Consider the following 20,928-nt stretch of genomic DNA (forward strand, 5'->3'; position numbering starts at 1 on the left):
ATTAGATACACACACAAAAACTGTGCCGAGGATGAAGGTAAGAGACTTACCCTTATACTGAGCACCGGGGGTGTAGCTAGGATTCATGGGGCCCCATAGCAAAAAACTGTATGGGGCCCCCTCCCCCACACACTATATAAATTTAAAAAAAAATAAAATATATATATATATATATATATATATATATATATATATATATATATATATACTTGTTGATGTGGCCAAAAAAATCTCTTGTGGCCAGAGGCAGAATCCTGCGTGCAGCCACAACAGTGACTGACAGGAGAAAGCCAATGTCTGCTTGTTCTGTCCATCCACTGTATATAACTATAACAGCCTATTAGGAGCCTCATGGTTATATACATAGGTGCAGGAGCAGACTACCTTCTGCTTAACCCTTTATTTACTGCAGTGTGTAAGTGACCCAGTGTTCTCTTACATGCTGCAACGCAAACAAAGGGTTAATACAGAAGACAATTAGCTCTCTCCTTTACTACTCCTGCACTGATAACCCCTGACCTCTGCAGGAGCTCAGAGAACAGAGGTCAGAGGTTATCAGAGTAGTGAGGCAGAGAGCGAATTGTTAACCCTTTTTTGTGTTGCAGCATGTAAGAGAACACTGGGTCACTTACACACTGCAGTACATAAGGGGTTAAGCAAAAGGACACAGGAGGCTCTTATCTTCCCTGTGCATCCTGGGCCCCCTCCCTCCAAGGGCCCCATAGCAACTGCCTTCCCTGCCTCTATGAAAGCGACACCACTGCTGAGCGCCCCGTACACAAATGGGGGATATCAGTTTCCTTGATGGAATACTGTCTCTTTAAGCAGTTCGGTATTGGACTGTGCAATTTCAAAAAGATAAAAGGCAAAAACTCTGGCTATTTAGAAATCATCTTTGGATTTTCTATGTGCTTCTAGGGGGAGGAGAGCTGAATAATGATTTGTTCTCTTATCTAGTCATTTTGTGTTATATTTAGCTATAGAAGACTAGAATTTATACAGACCGGTGGTGTAGCCCCAGTATAGCTCTATGGCATGTGATTTCCATCGTGTTGGGTTGGAAGAATTGACAGGAAAACCTTTCATCTTGTGTATGTGTCAATCCAGCTCTCCCCGAATACCTCAGTGCAATGTCTGTCATTATTTGGACAGAATGTCTAGTATCTCTCGCCGGATTCTTGACACATAATAAGCAACGCTGCATATGAAAAGCTCAAGGTGCATAAAATAATAAAATAAATAAAAAAGATCAGTGATGGCTTTGATTTGGAATCTGGCATGCTGCCTCACAGGCCTAGCCAAGTTCAGTAGTAAGTTTTATTCAAAAATGAATGTAGGTTAACTTACGCCCTCCAGCTTTTTTTTTTTTTTTTTCCCTCGAAAAGCTTTGTGCATTTTTATTATTCCCAATTTTTAACCTCTTCACTAAAGTGCTTGAGTACTGTGATTAAGTGATTGATGTCTAGAAATGCTGGCGGGGGGTTCATGCTGCAGGCTGGAGATGCTGCTTCAGCTGCAATAAATTACATGAAAATACCCATTATTTTGCCGATGGCTTTTCGAGGCCGCCGAAAAATCTGCTTTTGTAAAAGGACATTGTAGTGAAAATTTCCTTCTAGATGCATTTTATGCATTTGTACAATTACCCCCCCTTTTTTTTTTTTTTTTTTTTTTGAAGGGTCAGTCCTTTTCTGGATCACGTTCCTTAATCTCTCTTTTCTGTTATATTTTGTCTCTTATTATTCGGGTGTATGACTTGCATAGAGGGAGATTATGTTGCGCATTTGGCAACTGCTTAATGATACAGCATATTTAAAGGGGTATTCCACTGAAACGTAATTTTTGATATGTTGCTGCCCATGTTGAGACTAACAATTCCTTCCATACTTGCTATTATCTATTCAGTCTCCTGCCCCCAGTTCTCAGATGCTGTTTTCTGCTGAAGACACAAAAATCTGTGTGTGAGCAGTTCTCTCCCTTTTCCTTTCCTTTCTGAGACGACTGATGTAAACAAGTCCCTGGCAGGCTTTATCTTTAACATTGTAGCATTTTTGTAATGTGGGAGAATTTATTACGGTGAGCTCATCAGCGACTCAACCTCAGCATTACAACGAAGCTACAATGTTGCAGATAAAGTCTTCCAGGGACTTTTTTTATACACTAGCTGTCTCAGAAGGGAGGGGGGAGGAGGGGGAGACTAAGAGAAAAGCTGACAAACCGTTTTTTGTGTCTTTAGCAGAAAGAAGCAGCTCAGAACTGGGGGAAGGAGACTGAATAGATAATAACAAGTGGGCAATAAATTATTCTTCTCACCATGGGCAGTAACATATCAAAAGTTTTGAGTGGAATACTTCTCTAAGGGTATGTGCACACTGAGTAATTTTGATGGAAACTCCGTCGCGGAATTCTCAGCTCGCGCCCGTTCCGCCCATGTCATAGACTTCATTCTATGCACTGGCGGATTCTTTCATCCGTCCAAAGAATTATCAAGTTCATTCTTTGGCAGAAATAACGGGCGCGGGCTGAGAATTCTGCGACGGAGTTTCCATCAGAATTACTCTGTGTGCACATACCCTGACAGTCCATCAATTATTGCGACCCATTGAGGCCAAGTTAAAAAAAAAATAATGTATGAATGTAATTAATCTAAGATTGTAACATTTTGCATCGTCTTTATTATTTAAGGAAGTTACTCAAGACCGCCATCATATACTGGAGTACCAAACACGAACTACAGTGGTCCTGGCCCAGGCATGAACATGAATGCAAACAGCCAAATGCATGGCCATGGACCAGGCAGCTCCATAAACATGGGAAGAATGCCTGGAAATGCAGTACAGAGCCGGCCGTATCCAGGAAACATGGGCAGTATAACTCCCAACCCTCAGCAAGGAAGTCCAGGCATGGGTCCCCCCATGCCCACTGTGAACCGTAAGGCCCAGGAGGCGGCAGCGGCAGTGATGCAGGCAGCTGCTAATTCTGCACAGAATAGGTAGGTTCGGTAAAGTGATGCAAATATAATGTCTTTCATGAAACACCCCATTCCTGCAATTTTTGTCTTTCGCAAACAACAATCAAGTCATCAATGTGCAAAAAAACGTCTTCAATATTTAACATTGTAGTTTGAGATACATATTAGGCTATGCTCACACAGTGTATTTTAAGGTTTAAAATCAAAAAGTCTCACATTTTCAAGTGTTTCTTTTTTATTGCGTTTGGATCTATTTTTACTGGAGGGGGGGCGGGGGGCTACAGCAAAAACTTACTTTTTTGGGGCCATTAACAGACCAAACAACAGACCAAAACTAGTCCCTTAAACTTATGTTTCCGACTTTTTCTTTTTTTTTTTTTTTTAACGTTTTTAAAATGAGGTTTAAAAAATTACGCCTGAACATAGACTTACAAAATTTATTCCTGCAAATCTGACAAGTCAACTTGTGAATGATATGTAAGTTTGATATACAGTTACCATGATTGTTTTGTCTAACCCGGATACTTATTGTGCCAAGGCTGGAATGATCAGTTAATATTTTTTTGCATTCTCTTGAGGAATAAAACTCAATATGTTCCTCTCGAAATACATGTTTTTATAAGAAAATAATTTACAAAACTTGAGTATTCCATCAATTAAAAAAAAATCTGTGAGTGTGTAAAAATAGAAAAGAAACCAATACTTTTCTACCCCTGGTCCCCCATCACCCACTGGTCCCGCAACAGCTTCTGTTGTTCTGCTTACCTACCGCTCATCTTTTCAGCCTACTTCCAAGACAAGCACTCCGAGCCAATTACTGGCACAGCAACGTCCCTAATCTGTAGGTGCTTGGCAGAGTGGGCAGGATAGGTCCTGCTCCAGACTCTCGTCCTGGAAGCCAGGTGACTAGAAAAATAGCGGGAGGCCGGATGCAGAATAACAGGGGGTGGGTAAGTATAGGGTTTGGTTTTTTTTTTCAACACTTTCTACTTCCCTAGGCTATATATATACAGTGTATATATATATATATATATATATATATATATATATATATTAGTTCTGCAATACCCCTGAATGTTTAAAGGACACCTGTCACCCCCCGTGCCGGGGTGACAGGCTCCGGACCCCCTGTTAGATCCCCCTATACTTACGTGATCCCGCCGGGTCCCGCTTCCTGAGCCGGTCAGGTCCCGGAGATATCAGCTCCCAAAGCCCGGCGCGCGTGCTGACAGCAGAGTCAGACGCCCATAGAGAATGAATGGGGAGTCCGATGCTCCGTCATTCTCTATGGGCATCGGACTCATCTCTCAGCACGCGCGCCGGGCTTCGAGCGCTGATATCTCCGGGACCTGACCGGCTCAGGAAGCGGGACCCGGCGGGATCACGTAAGTATAGGGGGATCTAACAGGGGGTCGGGAGCCTGTCACCCCGGCACGGGGGGTGACAGGTCCTCTTTAGCAGGTTCTCAAAGGCTTTATAAGACAACCATACATGTTACAAAGAAGTAGATTGGTGGTTAAAAAAATTTGCTAAATGATGACCGCTGTGACCAATCCAGCTACATACACTTAAGTTCATATAGAGGGTTACGGTTGTTCAAAGTGCCCATACATGATCAGTGACTTTAAAGTGATATTGTTATACTCCCTTACTGTGGTGGACAGTGTCACCTAGGCGGGGCCAACCTGCCGTGAAGCCCCGCCTTGGTGACACAGTCCACAGTTCAAATTAAGCTATCTTAGAGCAGAAAGAAGACAAGTTTTATACAGGAATATATAGGTAATGGTTAACATCTTAGTTTATGGATGGTGTGGATAACCGTAAAGACCTGCTGTGATCAGGAGATGTAGTCAGAGAGAGAGCATGGTGGCCATGCCATCCACTCCCCAGCTGTATCTCCGTAACAGTTAATTCCAACAGTCTATGAGACTACATTTTCAAAATTAGTGGTCATTCGGGGAGTGGATCACCCTGCTGCCGTGCTCCAATTCATCACTGGTGGTAACATCCACTGACAGGACCGTCATTATGTGGTTGTGCATCCATCACTTGGGGACACTTTTCTTTTAAAATGCAGTTAATTGAGAGGGCTTAGAGCCCATTTACACAGAAAGATTATCTGACAGATTATCTGCCAAAGATTTGAGGCCAAAGCCAGGAATGGATTTGAAAAGAGGAAAAATCTCAGGCTTTCCTTTATGACCTGATCTCTGTTTATAGTCTGTTTCTGGCTTTGGCTTCAAATCTTTGGCAGATAATCTGTCAGATAATCTTTCCGTGTAAATGGACCCTTATGCTCAATGATTATTTTAGGTTAGTATTGGTATTTTAAGTGATTTTAAAAAAGGCTGTATGGGATTTGAAAAACAAAAAACACATTTTATGCAATCCATTTTGCTTCAAGGCCTCGTGCGTACAATGTAGAGATGGTCATTGTTTTTAAGCCAAAAAAAGTAGTGGATAAAAGAAAAAATCTGCTCATGGTTATTGTGTTAAATACATATGTAAAATACTGTGCAAATCTGAACAGTGTATGAAGCCTAATGTCCCTGAAAGGGTTGTCCAGGAAAAAAACTATTGATACTGTATACGCAGGATAGGCTATTGATTTTCCTGGTCAGGTTAGCATATGTTTGAGGCTATGTTCCAACAACGTATTTTTAGGTGAAACAGCAAAACGCTTTGTCAGCTTGGCAGTCGGTTTATCAGCCTTTTAACTCAGTGCCGCTCTGCTCTGGGTGCCGGTGAAAGCTCTATTCAGTCCTGGGATACTGGGAGAAGTTTCCAAGGACTGGTTCCAGCTTTTCCAGGCACCCTGGGAGGAGCGGCACTGAGTTAAAAGGCAGCCGGCTGGTGAGCATATTGCCGAGCTAAGGCTGGATTCACACTGCGTTTTTGCAATCCGTTTTTTTGCAAAAAACGGATGAAAAAAACGGATGCATTTGTGTGCATCCGTTTTGATCCATTTTTCCATTGACTTCCATTGTAAAAAAAAACGGATCAAAACGTATCCGGTTTTTTTTTAACGGACACAAAAGTAGTGTCAGCTAAGTTTTTGCGTCCGTTAAAAATAAACTCATCCGTTTTTTTTACAATGGAAAAACGGATCAAAACGGGTGCACACAAATGCATCCGTTTCTTGAAAAAAACGGATGAAAAAAAGGATTGCAAAAACACAGTGTGAACCTAGCCTAACAAAGAGATTACTGTAAATTTGCTCATCTCTAATCATGATCATAAGTAATGGCCATTTTTATCTAAAAAAAATAGCCTAAATCTTCCACGATGCCTCTATATTTCTGACCTTTCTCTACATCCTCTACTTCTGCTTCATCTTCCTTATTGTGACACATGACCTAAGCATGGTGGGAACCAAAACAGAAGAGTTGCAAACCATTGTCTGATGTGCTTTTAGCCAGGTAGGGAAGAGATCAGTGAGTTTGATGGGATACGAAAGAAAATTAAAACCGTCAAATGTTTTTAGAACCAACAACATATGAGACTCAGGCTATGTTCCTACTCCGGGAACATATGATGGAAACGTGGCCGTCTTGTTAAAAAGACTGCAGCTAACAAAGAGCATAGTAACATAGTGAATAATGTTAAAAAAAGGCAAGAGTCCATCAAGTTCAACCTACAGAAACCCTACTGTGCTGACCCAAGGGAGGGCAAAAACTCTCATGAGGCAAATGCCAATTGCCCCAGACTGCAAAATGGCAAGAATAATCCCTGGATCAGCATCCTATCACATGTAATCTAGTGTCCATAACTTGTAATATTATATTTATCGAGAAAAGCATCCAGGCCTCCCTTGAACTTATTAAGTGAGTCAGTCGCGACAGCATCATGTGGCAGAGAGGTGCACAGTCTCACTGCTCTTACAGTAAAGAATCCACATCTGTGCTTGTGGCGAAACCTTCTTTCCTCCAGTCATAGAGCATGCCCCCTTGTCATGGGTACAGGCCTAGGAGTAAAAAGATCACTGGAAAGATCTCTGTACTGTCCATTCATATATTTGTACATTATAATCAGATTTCCCCTAAGACGTCTTTTTTCTAAACTAAATAACCCCAAACTTAATAACCTGTCTTGGTCCTGTAACCCAACCGAGATGTTCATGAAGTGAGAACACAGCCTTAAAGGGGTGTTCCCAACAGAAGGAAGTGTCCTCTATCCATAGCATCGGGATAAACCAACCAATAAGAACAAGGATAAATTGTTTAGCATTTGACAGTGTTGGCCGCATGGTGAATGAAGGAACCACTGGCTTTGCATGTGCGGTGCACTTACTCACCGCAGAAATATTTTTGTTCCTCTTCTCTGGGCCACTTGGGATCCCAGTGGTCAGATCCCCACAGATCAGTTTGGTATCCCCTATTGATTGAGGATATCTGCTTCAGGTGGAAATACCCCTTTAGGGTACGTTCAAACAATGGAAATTCAGGGGCAAACAGTGGATTGAGCTTCAGAATATCATTGAGTCAATAGGACAGGCAGAACTTTAAGAGGAGTCCGCCTTGCAGCCGCCGCTTGAAATTTCCCCACGTGTTCCATAGTGGTTACATACCCTTGCGTAGCAAGTAGCTTTTGTTAGGTCTGTCACTTACTTGGATGTCCTTTGAGAATAGGGCAGTAATGGGATTGCCTTTTACCTGGTTTTGCTATGTTATGTTTTCATCAGATGCAGGTAAAGGGGGGTTTCCCAGATACAGAAAGCTGAAGTCATTCGTGTGTCCCCGTTGGCCATAGTGTCCTCATACAAGTCTCCTGACAGCAACAGTTTGCCATCAGCACATAGCTATGCCACAGCAAACCATCTTATTCACTTTTTGCCGCTCCACCCCGGGTGCTGGGAAAAGCTGGATCCAGTCCTGGCACCTCGCAGCCTATGTAGTGGTTGTACCTAAATCCGCAGCCTATATAGTGGTTGTACCTAATTCCGCAGCCTATATAGTGGTTGTACCTAATTCCGCAGCCTTATACAGTGGTGGTACCTAAATCCGCAGCCTATATAGTGGTGGCACCTAAATCCGCAGCCTATGTAGTGGTTGTACCTAAATCCGCAGCCTATGTAGTGGTGGTACCTAAATCCGCAGCCTATGTAGTGGTTGTACCTAAATCCGCAGCCTATATAGTGGTTGTACCTAAATCCGCAGCCTATGTAGTGGTTCTACCTAAATCCGCAGCCTATATAGTGGTTGTACCTAAATCCGCAGCCTATATAGTGGTTGTACCTAAATCCGCAGCCTATGTAGTGGTTGTACCTAAATCCGCAGCCTATATAGTGGTTGTACCTAAATCCGCAGCCTATATAGTGGTGGTACCTCAATCCGCAGCCTATATAGTGGTTGTACCTAAATCCGCAGCCTATATAGTGGTTGTACCTAAATCCGCAGCCTATGTAGTGGTCGTACCTAAATCCGCAGCCTATGTAGTGGTTGTACCTAAATCCACAGCCTATGTAGTGGTTCTACCTAAATCCGCAGCCTATATAGTGGTGGTACCTAAATCCGCAGCGGAATCTGCCTGACCATAGAATGGAGTCTATGGCACAGGCGGAGAGTGAAGCGGGAGCGTGCGGGGGACGAGCGGCAGAATCCGCCGCAAATCCTTGGCGTGTTTTCCTCAGTGTGCACATACCCTAATAGTTAATGGGCCCCACCTTTCCCCATGTAATAGGGGATGTGCAGCCATGTTATTGGCTCTTAATATTAATGCCAATCTACTCGATCTACTGTCCGAGAGTCACGTCCTAGTGACAAGTTCTTGGGTTACTGGGATGTTAAATTTTAGACTTCTCCTTACTATAGCTTTCTATTCTGGAGGATCTAGCCACTAATAATAATATTTATTGAGTTACTCATTTATACAAAATTTTGAAAACATTGTTAAAGTATGGCTGAGCGTATTACATCAGTCCATCATTAGGAACCCACAACATTTTTTTTCTGGCCTCCTTCTAAAGACTCTCTTAGCCTTCCCTGTCGAGCTTCCCTTGTGTTATAAAATGTTGTCTGATTTCTCTCTATTGGGTGTTTCTGCTGGTTAGATGTGTTTTTTTTTTTGTTTTTTTTTTGGCTCATTTGATTAAAGTGCAAATCCAAAGTAGCCTGTTCTTTTGTCCTGCTTTAGGCCGCCATACATTAGGTCGCCTGCTTATCCCAGCCAGTCTGGGGCCGGCGGACGCCCCATGTTTTCCTCTCAGCATCCCAACTATGGCAACTCTCAGGTTCCAATGATGCATCAACCTGATCAGTACGGGTAGGTAGAATTGTCCTTGCTTTGGGACCCTGGCCATTAGTTTTTGTTATGTTTTGTTGTTTTTTGTTTCTTTTATTTTTTATTAACTGTTTGCGTACTGACTCTGTGCTTCTTCTTTGCCTTTTTGTGGCATGTGTTCCCTGCTGTGGTGTGTTTGCTAGCAGTGGAGGTGTTACACCAGATTAACAAGTTGTACTGTGACTAACCTGGGTGATAGGAAGTGCATGTCTATTAGGCATTGCCACTGTATCCCGCATGGCTCATGGTCTCTGCCCTTCATGCCTGCAAGGGTGGCTGTGATGGTCCTTCACGAGAACTGTGCTACTCATTTCACTTTTTGCCTTTTGTGATTGTCATATTATGTGTTTTTTGTCTGAGAAAAGTGTTCTGTGACATACGTGGTTACCATGAATGCAATGTTTTCTGCTCCGGTTACTCAGAACTGACTTTTTCAAGAAAGGTGTCTTTGACCTTGAATTTATACATAGCGCGGCGTTCTTCAGTCTCTTTTAAGCTTCTAAAGAGGACAATGATCTTGTCTTTTTCCAGAAAGATTAGAAATGCTTTTGTATTTGTTGCCTCTGCCGGAGCGGTTTATGTGGTTTGTCAGTTTCTGATTTCTTTAGGTCACACAGTTATCATTCATGCAGACTGAAGCACTGAAAAGAAAACACTTCTTTAGCCTTTTGTTTCTGGGTCATAGAACACTGGACATAAAGAAGAAGAATACACATTACATGTCATTATATGAAGAGCAAGTAACATTCAGGAATTTAGGTTAAAAAAATAAAAATAAAATAAAAATATTGAGGGATCTATAAAACAAACAGCACCTTTTATATCTAATATTGTCCCTTTTTTTTGTTTCCTTTAGTTTACTATTTTTTTTTTTACTTTTCATTGTCTGTATCTATTGCTAGTCTCAAACAGGATGAACATATCACATTAGGTAAAATCTTTAAGAAAGAAGACTTTACCTTTAGCTTCCCTTCATGCCAATGTCTGATTCCTTTAAAGGGATTATCCAGGGCTAATTTTGGATGTAAGATGGGAAGGAATGGTGCACGGTATAAAAAAGTTATCTAATAATCCCGATCAATCCCCGATTTCAGTTGGGATGGGAGAAAAAGCTGAAGTTAAATATAATAAAGAATGGATTAATTGGTGAATTGGCGAACCATTAAAAGGGAAAATCATTGTTAGGTGCTAGGTTTTAAGGGGGGACTGGGGGGGTGGGGGATGAAATGGAGAAAATGGTATGTTGGGTTTTCCTTTTAAGTGATTGAAGAGGAATATCTGTTTCTTCTACTTAAATGCTTTTGTATGCGTTAAAGTTGGAAAGAAGGAAATTTTGTAAGGTTTTTGACGATTTGATAAATGGATGTATATTTTCAAACACTTATTTTAAGATATAAGAAAATAAAAAAGAATAAAAAAAAAAAAAGTGTAGTCTCTCTACCAAAAGAGAGGGGATGTTATAGTATAGTTACTCTCCTTACTTCTCCTTTTCTAATAATTAGGAACATAATTTAATTTTACCTAAATATTTGTTTTTAAGTAAACAAACGTCGTAGCCTAAAAGTAAAGTAATTAAAAATGGATAGTTAATTCACGCCTTTACTATTATTTGGCCTTAAAGTTAATTAATTTGTTTGAAAAAAAGTTTGAGAAGAATAGACAGGATATTTAAAGGGTACCTCCAATGGTGTATATTAAGAACAATATGGTATACTGCGAAATAATTTATTGTCTCATAAAGAATAAGTTTATGTATAAATTATTTCGCAGTATACCATATTAATCTTAATACCGTCCAGCGCCTAACCAGGTCCTTTTTGCTTCAACCCGGCTAAATCCCGTGGCTACTCTCCTGAATAACATGGACAATAAGTAGTCCTCTCCATTATGTGTGTGAGCTTAGTAGTCCTGGATATTCATGAGCAGCTGGAGGGCTGGGGAGGGGTGTGGCAAGAATCCTATTCTTCTGCATATTAGGAGAACAGCTGAACAAAAAGATGGAGGTAATACACCGATCTGTTCAGCATTTTTGTCACTAGTTTATGCTGCCCTCATTTAAGGTGGTATACACCTAGTAACAGATTCACTTTAACAAATTGTCCCACATAGACATCTGTAGGGTGGATATAAATGCCAGATTTTTATTTTTTTTTACCCCAATTCTTCAATAGAAGTCCTGGAATCACATACTGAAAAAAATGCATGGGTAAAAATGTCAGTGATAAAAATGCTATTACTAATTTGAGAAAATGACAGAAAAACTGCCAAAACGCAGGGAAAACTGCTGGCAGTTATTCTGTTTTTTTTTTTGTTTTTTTTTTTTTCCAGACCAAAAATGCATTGTGAAATTTGAAGAGCCTAATTGGGGGGGGGGGGGGGGGGGGGCATCTGCAAATACAACGTAATATTAAAAGTCAATCATTTTTGACAGGCAGGCTTACCCATACAGGCCGAATTTTGTTTCATGCCGGTTGCCATATGACGTGTCCTGTAGGCTGTTTTCCTTCTAGTCGACCATGCTCAGATCCCATCTCATAACAGCGGCGTGCATAAGTCACCGCATGCCCATTGCAAAGTGTTCTCTGTCTGGGTATGTGTATTGAAGTGAAAGCTGACTGCTAGGACAAAGGGTCGGCGATGGCCGGTCGGATTACGCGCTGTTCTATACTTTGCTGTTCTGCTCCTCCAGCTCAGTCTTAGTGGTCAGCTAAATCTTTGCTGACAGTAAGTACAGTCCAGAGCGCTCACACCGCCCAGAAAGAGGTCGCCTTGCTCCTGTCTTTTACTAAAAGGAATAGTGCAGGTGACCTCTGTGATGAGCAGTGTGAGTGCTAGGTTGTTGGAGTTGTGAGGTATTTATTATCACATTATCTGTTAAAGGAGAAGTCTGGGAAATTCTATTTTTTAACAAGTGCTGGGAAGGATAAAAAAGATGTGTTCTTGCCTCCCCCGCTCCAGCTCTTATGGTCACGTACCACCGCTCGGGTCCCTGGCTGCTTCCTGGTCTGTGCTAAGACCCGGGTTGGGATGTATGCGGTCTGCCTAGCCTGTCAGGGGCCGTAGTGGGGTCCCACCTCGTCCGCTGGCTGGCTGAGTGGGCCACACATGTCACGACTCCGGTCCGGCTTAGACCAGGAAGTAGCTGGGGACCCAAGCGGTGGTACGTGACCATCAGAACAGGAGCGGGGGAGGTAAGAGCACATCTTTTTTTTTTTTATCCTCCCCATCACTTGTTAAAAAAAAATAGATTTGCTCGGACTTCTCCTTTAAATAAACCCTAAACTATAACCCTTTGGAGCATTAAAGAGGATGTACCATCAGGTAATCCACTTTAATCTGACCCACGGATCTAGCAGCGCCGTCACGGGGAAACCGATGCCGTGGTCCATTTTTGGAACCGTGGCCCAGTCAACGTGTACGGCGACATTCTATCAACGGGTACCGGGCCGGTGCTGAAGCACAGGAGGCGGGCCGGCCCACCCCCAGTGGAAGGAATCCTCCGCCCCTCTATGACGCGACTCCTTTAGAATTAATGGAGCCACGTCATAAAGGGGAGGGTATTCCCTCCCACTGGTACCTGATGGTAGATCCTCTTTAAGCTACATTCACACGTTCCATATTTTTGTCCATTATTGCCGAATCATCAATTGCGAACAAATTTAGGGCCCAGAGATTTCACAGCGTACCTATATTTATGGATCCGTAAAATTACTGACAAGCTGTAGTAGGGATCGTTATTGTGGCATAGAGGTCTATGGGAGCATCCATCATTTTTGTGGATCCGTAATTTGTATTGATGTTATGTCCACAAATCCGTAAAAAATACAGCTGATTAATTTTAAACCGTTCCCACTCACCTTCCCATTTTTTGCTGATTCGTAAAAAAAATACTGATACTATGCATTACGGATACATTTTTTGCGGATTGCAGACGACATATACAGTCTAAAAAAAGTAACTGTAGCCTTAGGCTGGGTTCACACTGCGTTTTTGCAATCTGAAAAAAGAAAACTGATCAAAACGCATCCTTTTTTTAACGCACACAAAAATAAGGTCAAGTATGTTTTTGTGTACGTTAAAAAAAAACGATGCGCTTTGATCCACTTTTTTTTTATAATGGAAGTCAATAGAAAAACGGATCCAAGCCGATTCACGCAAATGCATCTTTCTTTTTTTTTTTTTTTCTTTGCAAAAACGGATGAAGTCAGGGTTTGCAAAAACGTAGTGTGAACCCAGCCTTACCTAGCAGTAATAACATATCAGATTTCCCAAAACCAGGACTTTGGTTCTCTTTTGCTTCACCAAACAAAGCCATTGTTCTTTGTATTTGTGACCTTCTCCGGTCCGCAAAAAGTCAGTTGGACGTGAACCCAGCAAGACGGCCATCTGCAAGGCTTTAAGCATGTTTTTATGACGGCCAGAAATCTCGTTTAATGACGTGATAAAGCTTGGTGCCTCAATGCTATTGCTGTTCCATTTACCTTTTATATTCTGCCGAGCAGGACAATCTTGTGGTTACGCAAGGACACATTTTGTAGCCATCTAAAACTCTTACGACTGTGTTGTGCCAGGTCAGGCTTTTCATTTTGCTTTGAAGCAAAGGAATTTATACGTTTATTTTTCAAGAGTTTTGTTATCCTTTCTCCATGGATTTTGCTGACCATGAACTAAATGTACCCTTCATCTCCCATCTGAGAAGTACGCTGCTGCTTTGTTGATCGTGCACTTTGTGAAGTGTCGGGCCGCTTCATCCCTTACACTTATGTGGCCTTCCCTCGTATTTCATATTACGGGTACAGTAAAGCGCATGTTAAAAAAAAAATTCTATAAATACTTTATGTAACAATGCAAAGGTTAGGTTACATACTGGTGTGTGCATTGGTTATATCAAACCACCAGGTGTGTGGCTGCCTACCGAGCACCCAAAGCATGTACACACTATGTTCTGATTAAAATCACAGGACTATCCAAATATTTACCAATGTGCAGATCTGCACTTACCATGAAAAGGTGTGCTACCTCTGACATGGACAGAGGTGGCAGCAGAGAGCACTGTGTCTGACTGTAAACAGTACACCACTTCCTGCAGGGCATGCAGCAGCTAATGAGTACTGGAAAGTTTTTTTTTTTAATTAGAAGTACTTTTTTCAGAACTATCCCTTTAATAAGTTATGATAATGCATTTATAAAAGTAATCAGCTATAACTAAACGCTGCATGGGCTAAGCATTTTAGTTTGTTTAGAGTGTATTTGGGAACCTGTGCTATTCTACATTATAAAGCAATGATTTCAGCTTAGGCTGAAAGAAATTATAGGGAGAACTCTGACAAATATAGATTTGTTATTTACTTCTATTTAAAAATCTCCACTCATCCAGTAGCTACCAGCTGCTGTATGTCCTGCAGGAAGTGGTGTATTCTTTCCAGTCTGACACAGTGCTCTCTGCTGCCACCTCTGTCCATGTCAGGAACTGTCTAGAGCAGGAGAGGTTTTCTATGGGGATTTGCGGCTGCTCTGGACAGCTCCTGATATGGACAGAGGTGGCAGCAGAGAGCACTGTGTCAGACTGGAAATAATACACCACTTCCTGCAGGACATACAGCAGCTGATAAGCACTGGAGATTTTGAAACGGTAATAGGGGTAGAGTTCCCCTTAAGATAAAAGGTTTCAAAACTGCCAATATTTGGGTAAATAACAGACGATACTGTAGATGTCCATGTCCTGTAACTCGATGATCATGCACCAAAGCATACGGTGCGATAAATCAATAATAAAACATGGAGTTTGTAGTTTGTAAATAAGTAAAATAAATTAATGATGATGATAGTAATAATAATAGACAGCTGTAGAATGTATAAGCTAACGTTGCATTGGGTCAGTCTCTAAGGACTAATAATGCTGCATAGTATTTTGGGGACACATTTCGTCCCATCTCAGTCTTATAAATATCTATTTTAGTCCTTTGATCTTTTTATTAGTTTTTCTTGTCATGGACTCCACTCCAGAGAGCTGCGTTCTTTTCTAGAGGATAAATATAAAGCATAACTTTAGGTCAGCAGAGTTAACTCCCTTGGAGGGATTGTTGTAGGCGTGCGAGGCGTGCTGCTCGGACAGTAAAGCGCTCTATGTGAATGGCTCCCTGGTCAGCGTTACTACTTATGCTGTGTGGGGGGATTTTAATGTCTTTCTAGTGTTTGACCTCAGATATTTTTTTATTTTAACTTTTTTGTTTAAAAAGATGACATTCTTCATCATCTGCAATTAGACAAAAATAAAAACGTAAAAGAAAAAAAAATAAATAAAAAAAAAAAAAATATATATATATATATATATATATATATATATAAACAAAACTCTACTAAAATTGTAAGAGGTTTTCCAAGAATAAATAATGTTTATAATTTGTTTTCATGCCTCCCAGTTTAATAAAAAAACAAAAAAAAAAAAAAAAACGGCGTACTCACCTCCCCATCCTCTGCTGCTGCTGCAAGTCTTATGGCGTCCAGGTCCCAGTGATTGGCTGAGCGGACAGTTCCTGTTCAAATGAAAAATCATTAGAAAGCAGGGACAAGCAGGGGTCACCTTCCAATGGCCAGTCCTTTTCACAGCCCACATGTGCTCCATTACTTACAGTTGTAGTGCATGCGCAGTGGTCTTGGTTATCACCGTGCAGACAAATGTGAGCTTATCCATCAAACAGCAAGGGGGACGTGCATTACAACACAGAGGTGTAGGGCACAGAGCACCTGAGGCCACACCTCCTTGACACTGAATACAGTTTTGTTTTTTGTTTTTTAGCAAAATAAACACTACATTGTCAGTGGTTCAGTGACCAATTTAGGGCTAACACATCGGCTACAGCGAAATTGAGTTTGGCAGGGTCGCCAAACTTTAAAGTAAAGTTCAGGTTTGTCCAAACTGGACTTTAAGTGATTGATTGAAGGCATTTAGCTGTTTTAGTGCGGTTCAGCAAGTTCACTCATCATACTTACCTGTCCATGATCCCCTGGTGTCCTCCGCTGATAGCCGCCGCCTCCACTTCCTGACTGAGACTAGAGGTTCGCCTGCTCTGCCAATCACAGGCCGTGACGCTATGCTGTCTGAGTCAGTGATTGGTTGAGCGGGCTGCGATCAGCAGGGGACACTGCAAACCTGCAGAAGGAACCTGGGGGAGCGTGGACAGGTAAGTATAGGCTCTTTTTTTGTTTTCTATGTGTATTACAATGTGCAGCTACCATCTTTACAAACTCATGGTTCTGTAATGAATAGAACTTTTTTCAAAGTTCCTAACAACAACAATTCTCAGTTTGTGGAGTTTATCTGTAATATTCTCTTTAAAAAAAAAAAAAAAACGCTTGTTGTTAACAATCCTATGGAATCTTGGTGTTTGGGATACACCTTTAAGCCTACTGGATAGGAATCAACAGGCCCTGTCTGGGATTTGTATGACCATGTCCTAGTAGGCAGTCCAGGTTCTAGCTGTAAGGTCACTGTGTAGTAATCTGGTTGTCCGTAACATTATATAGTGTATACAGTTGTCTGCCATCTGGAGATAATGGGATAATATTACTATTGGACACCATGCTATATAAATCATGTTTGTTAGGGCTCATGCACGGTCCCTGATGTGCTATGGAATGGATTTTCAAAACTCCCTGCATCATGTTTTATTATGATACCAGGAGCTTTGAAATTGTTTCACTCTTTATACGGGTATCAGTGCAGTAGCGCAAAGATTTGAGCTCCCGGCATCATAATGATACATGATGACGAGAGTTCCAATAATCTGTTGCATTGCACACTATCCATATATATGGACCGTGCCCGAACCGTGTGCATGAGGTTTTACTTTGCCTAAAGTGTCACTTTAGTTTTTTTTTTTTTTTTTTTGCAGAAATCAATAGTCCAGGCGATTTTAAGAAACTTTGTAATTGGGTTTATTAGGCAAATCTGCCATTATCTGCATTTAAAAAGACTTTCCCCAGGTCCCCCCCCCCCTTCTCTCTCTCATCCACTGCTCATTATCAGGAAATCTCCACTCTTTTACATCAGTCGAGCCCTGTGTAAACTATGGAGAGGGGAGGGAAATTAGTCGCCAGCAGAGAGCAGAGAACAAAGGATTACACAGTGGGAGCTGTGTGAAAGCCGGTATTCAGAGGTCAGAGAGGTCAATGCTGACTTCAGAGGAGATAGCCCGGTGATGTAGCTGTACATTAACTCTTTGTTGTCCTGTTTTGGTGCCTCATCGCCCTCCACCCCTCCCCGCTCCATAGAAAACCATGAAGACAGGGGGGAGAGCTTCAAACTGCTTTTTCATGATAAAAATGCATTTTTCGGCTAATAAACCCAATTACAAAGTTTCTTAAAATCGCCTGGACTGTTGATTTCTTCAAAAAGAAAAAAAAAAAATTAAACGACAGTGACACTTTAAGATTTCTTCAGGAGCCCAAGCAGAAAGCATAGGTTAGGTCCGGGGTAGGGAACCTCGGCTTTCCAGCTGTTGCAAAACTACAACTCACATCATGCCTGGACAGCCGAAGGCTGTCCAGGCATGATGGGAGTTGTAGTTTTGCAACAGCTGGAGAGCCAAGGTTCTCTATCCCTGGGTTAGGTTTCCCATTCTCTGCATGCAAGAACTACCACTATGGTTTGGGGGGGGGGGGATCTAGAGAACTTTGCATTGAAGATGGTTTTCTCTTAATCAGAAGCCATTAACAGCTGATTTGTTTAATTAAAGGGGGAGATCTCATCGGGGCTCTTATATTTCCTATTCTAAATTAGTTGCACTCTAAATTTCTAAACACGTTTCCCCCGTTCCCAACGCCGTGTTGTGACAGGTACTCCAAACATTTCTTCTTGTATCGCCATTTGTTAAGCATTATGTGACAGCTGCTGAACCTTTTATAGCAATAGTGATTAACACCTTCTTTCAATCTGACTCCAGGGACAGTGTTTTGATTTTAATACATTCGCATTTCCCCCCCACGCATTTCAGTGACTATTGGTGAGAAATCCAGATATAGCCATAGTTACCGCAACCTATTTTTGTGCGATTTATAAGAGCGCACGTGGTATTACTGGCAAACACGTTAAGCTGTTAATAAAACTCCAGGAATATGTCATCCACCCACCGTGTAGGGTTATAGAAATGTTACCTGATACTGAGAGTGATGTTTTTGGGTTTTTTTTTATTTTATTTTTAATTATTTGTAAATATTTTTGTATATTTTTTTTTTCCTGTTCGAACAGGCAAAGTGGCTTTCCTGGCATGAATCAGAGTGGCCTTATGGGAACAAATTCTGCATACAGCCAGTCTATGAATAACAGCGCCGGCATGATGAACCCACAAGTGGCCCCGTATAACATGATGAACAGCTCAGCAGGTAACTAACTATAGCTGTGACTTGTGCATACTCATTTTAGCAGGTTACTACTTGCATATAACATCATGCATGCGCCATTTGCCCCGTCTGTAATTGCTTTACTATAATTAAGATTCATGGATATTTCTGTCATCTCTATGTGTATGTTATATACTTCACCTGCCGCTGTGGATTTTCTATTTAAAGGGCAACTCCAGCAAAAAAAAAAAAAACTGGTGTCAGAAAGTGCCAGAGTTTTGTAATTTATTTCTATAAAAAAAATCTCAAGTCTTCCCATACTTATCAGCTGCTGTATGTCCTGCACGAAATGTTGTTTTGTTTCCAGTCTGAAACATTGCTCTCTGCTGCCACCTTTGTCCATGTCAGGAACTGTCCAGAGCAGCAGCAAATCCCCGATAGAGCACGCTTCATAGCGGGAGAAACACCCAGGGCGTACAGTTACGCCCTAGGTCGTCTGGGGACAGACTTCCATGGCGTAACTATACGCCCTGGGTCGTCTAGGGGTTAAAACTATTACTTATCACTTGCTGTATGTTTTGCAGGAAGTGGTGTATTCTTTCCAGTCTGACACAGTGCTCTCTGCTGCCTCCTCTGTCCATGTCAGGAACTGTCCAGAGCAGCAGCAACTCCCCATAGAAAACTTCTCCTGCTCTGGACAGTTCCTGACATGAACAGAGGTGGCAGCAGAGAGCACTGGTGTCAGACTGGAAACAAAACAACATTTCCTGCAGGACATACAGCAGCTGATGAGTGCTGGAAGACTGGAGATTTTTTAATAGAAGTAAATTACAAATCTGTATAACTTTCTGACACAAGTTGATTTGAAAGAAAAAGTGACATGGAAGGACTCCCTGTACAGGTCTATGGAGCCATCTAGGTCTCATAGACACAGAGCAGGGAGAGGAGAGTGCGGCAGCGTGGTAGTCTCCCCACCAACCATCGTACTGATCCATAGGTGTAAAATAAATAAGAGTAGGTTGCTTATGGAACCAAATTATAGGAGGTGGCTGAGTATGATTGTCTTTGAACATATATCACTGTTTGCCCTTTTTTCATCCATATTACTTGTTTAATATTTAAAGGGGTATTCCCCCCAAAATTATTTTTGCATTAATACATTGCCCACCCCTAGCTTTCCATCTTTCCAATATCAATGTATTATGTATTCTGCACAGTTTTGCTGTTATCTAGATGCATTCACCCTCACCAAAGGCAGAGAATCATCAAACCTCAGTCCAACCCGTCACCACTCCCTGCTCCTGGCCCCGACCCTCCGAGACGGCATCATGTGTTCTCCGTCTATTCAATGGGCTGGGTTAGAGCTTCTAACCCAGTCCACTGAAGTGAGGGAGGACACTGCCGGTGATCACTGTGTCCCTCTGTGACAGCAGCCCCCCATCACTCACACTGTGTCCTGCACCCACCCGCAGCACCCCCACACTCTGCTCCCTCCCCGCTCCCCCCCCCCCCTACCTGCACCCACCCGCAGCACCCCCACACTCTGCTCCCTCCCCGCTCCCCCCCTACCTGCACCCACCTGCAGCACCCCCACACTCTGCTCCCTCCCCGCTCCCCCCCTACCTGCACCCACCCGCAGCACCCCCACACTCTGCTCCCTCCCCGCTCCCCCCCTACCTGCACCCCCACACTCTGCTCCCTCCCCGCTCCCCCCCTACCTGCACCCCCACACTCTGCTCCCTCCCCGCTCCCCCCTCCCTGCACTCACCTACAGCACCCCCACACTCTGCTCCCTCCCCGCTCCCCCCCCTACCTGCACCCACCCGCAGCACCCCCACACTCTGCTCCCTCCCCGCTCCCCCCCTCCCTGCACTCACCTGCAGCACCCCCACACTCTGCTCCCTCCCCGCTCCCCCCTCCCTGCACTCACCCGCAGCACCCCCACATTCTGCTCCCTCCCCACTCCCCCCCTACCTGCACCCACCCGCAGCACCCCCACACTCTGCTCCCTCCCCGCTCCCCCCTCCCTGCACTCACCCGCGGCCCCCCTCCTGGTGCTCACCAGCACTGCACTGTGGCCCCATGCCTGGCGCTCATCCGTGTCAATCCCCCTTCCCCCCCCCCCCCCCCCCCCCCCCCCCCGGCACTGAATATGGCCCCAGCACTCACCCGGAACATCCCCTTTCATCCCACGTGCTCTCCCGCAGCTCACTTGCCATTCCCCCCTCCGGCTCCCCCGCACTGCATGTGGCCCCGGCATTCCCCCCCCCAATCTCCCCTGCGCGCTCTCCCGCAGTCCCAGCGGCCCCGCCACTCACCCAACACCGCCCTCCCAC

At 43.1% G+C, this 20,928-nt stretch overlaps 1 protein-coding gene across 2 annotated transcripts in view; it reads left to right on the forward strand.

Moving 5' to 3' along the window:
- The window catches only part of ARID1B (AT-rich interaction domain 1B), a 316,413-nt gene that overhangs the window by 237,538 nt on the left and 57,947 nt on the right, over nucleotides 1-20,928 (forward strand). For both annotated transcript variants that reach the window (XM_069955438.1, XM_069955439.1), the window contains exons 8-9: nucleotides 2,690-2,992; nucleotides 18,501-18,634. In XM_069955438.1, coding sequence (XP_069811539.1) covers nucleotides 2,690-2,992; nucleotides 18,501-18,634 — 437 coding nt within the window. The remainder of the gene's footprint in view (nucleotides 1-2,689; nucleotides 2,993-18,500; nucleotides 18,635-20,928) is intronic.

This window comes from Dendropsophus ebraccatus, chromosome 15 (assembly GCF_027789765.1).
Source record: "Dendropsophus ebraccatus isolate aDenEbr1 chromosome 15, aDenEbr1.pat, whole genome shotgun sequence".
In the NCBI taxonomy this organism is placed as follows: domain Eukaryota; kingdom Metazoa; phylum Chordata; class Amphibia; order Anura; family Hylidae; genus Dendropsophus; species Dendropsophus ebraccatus.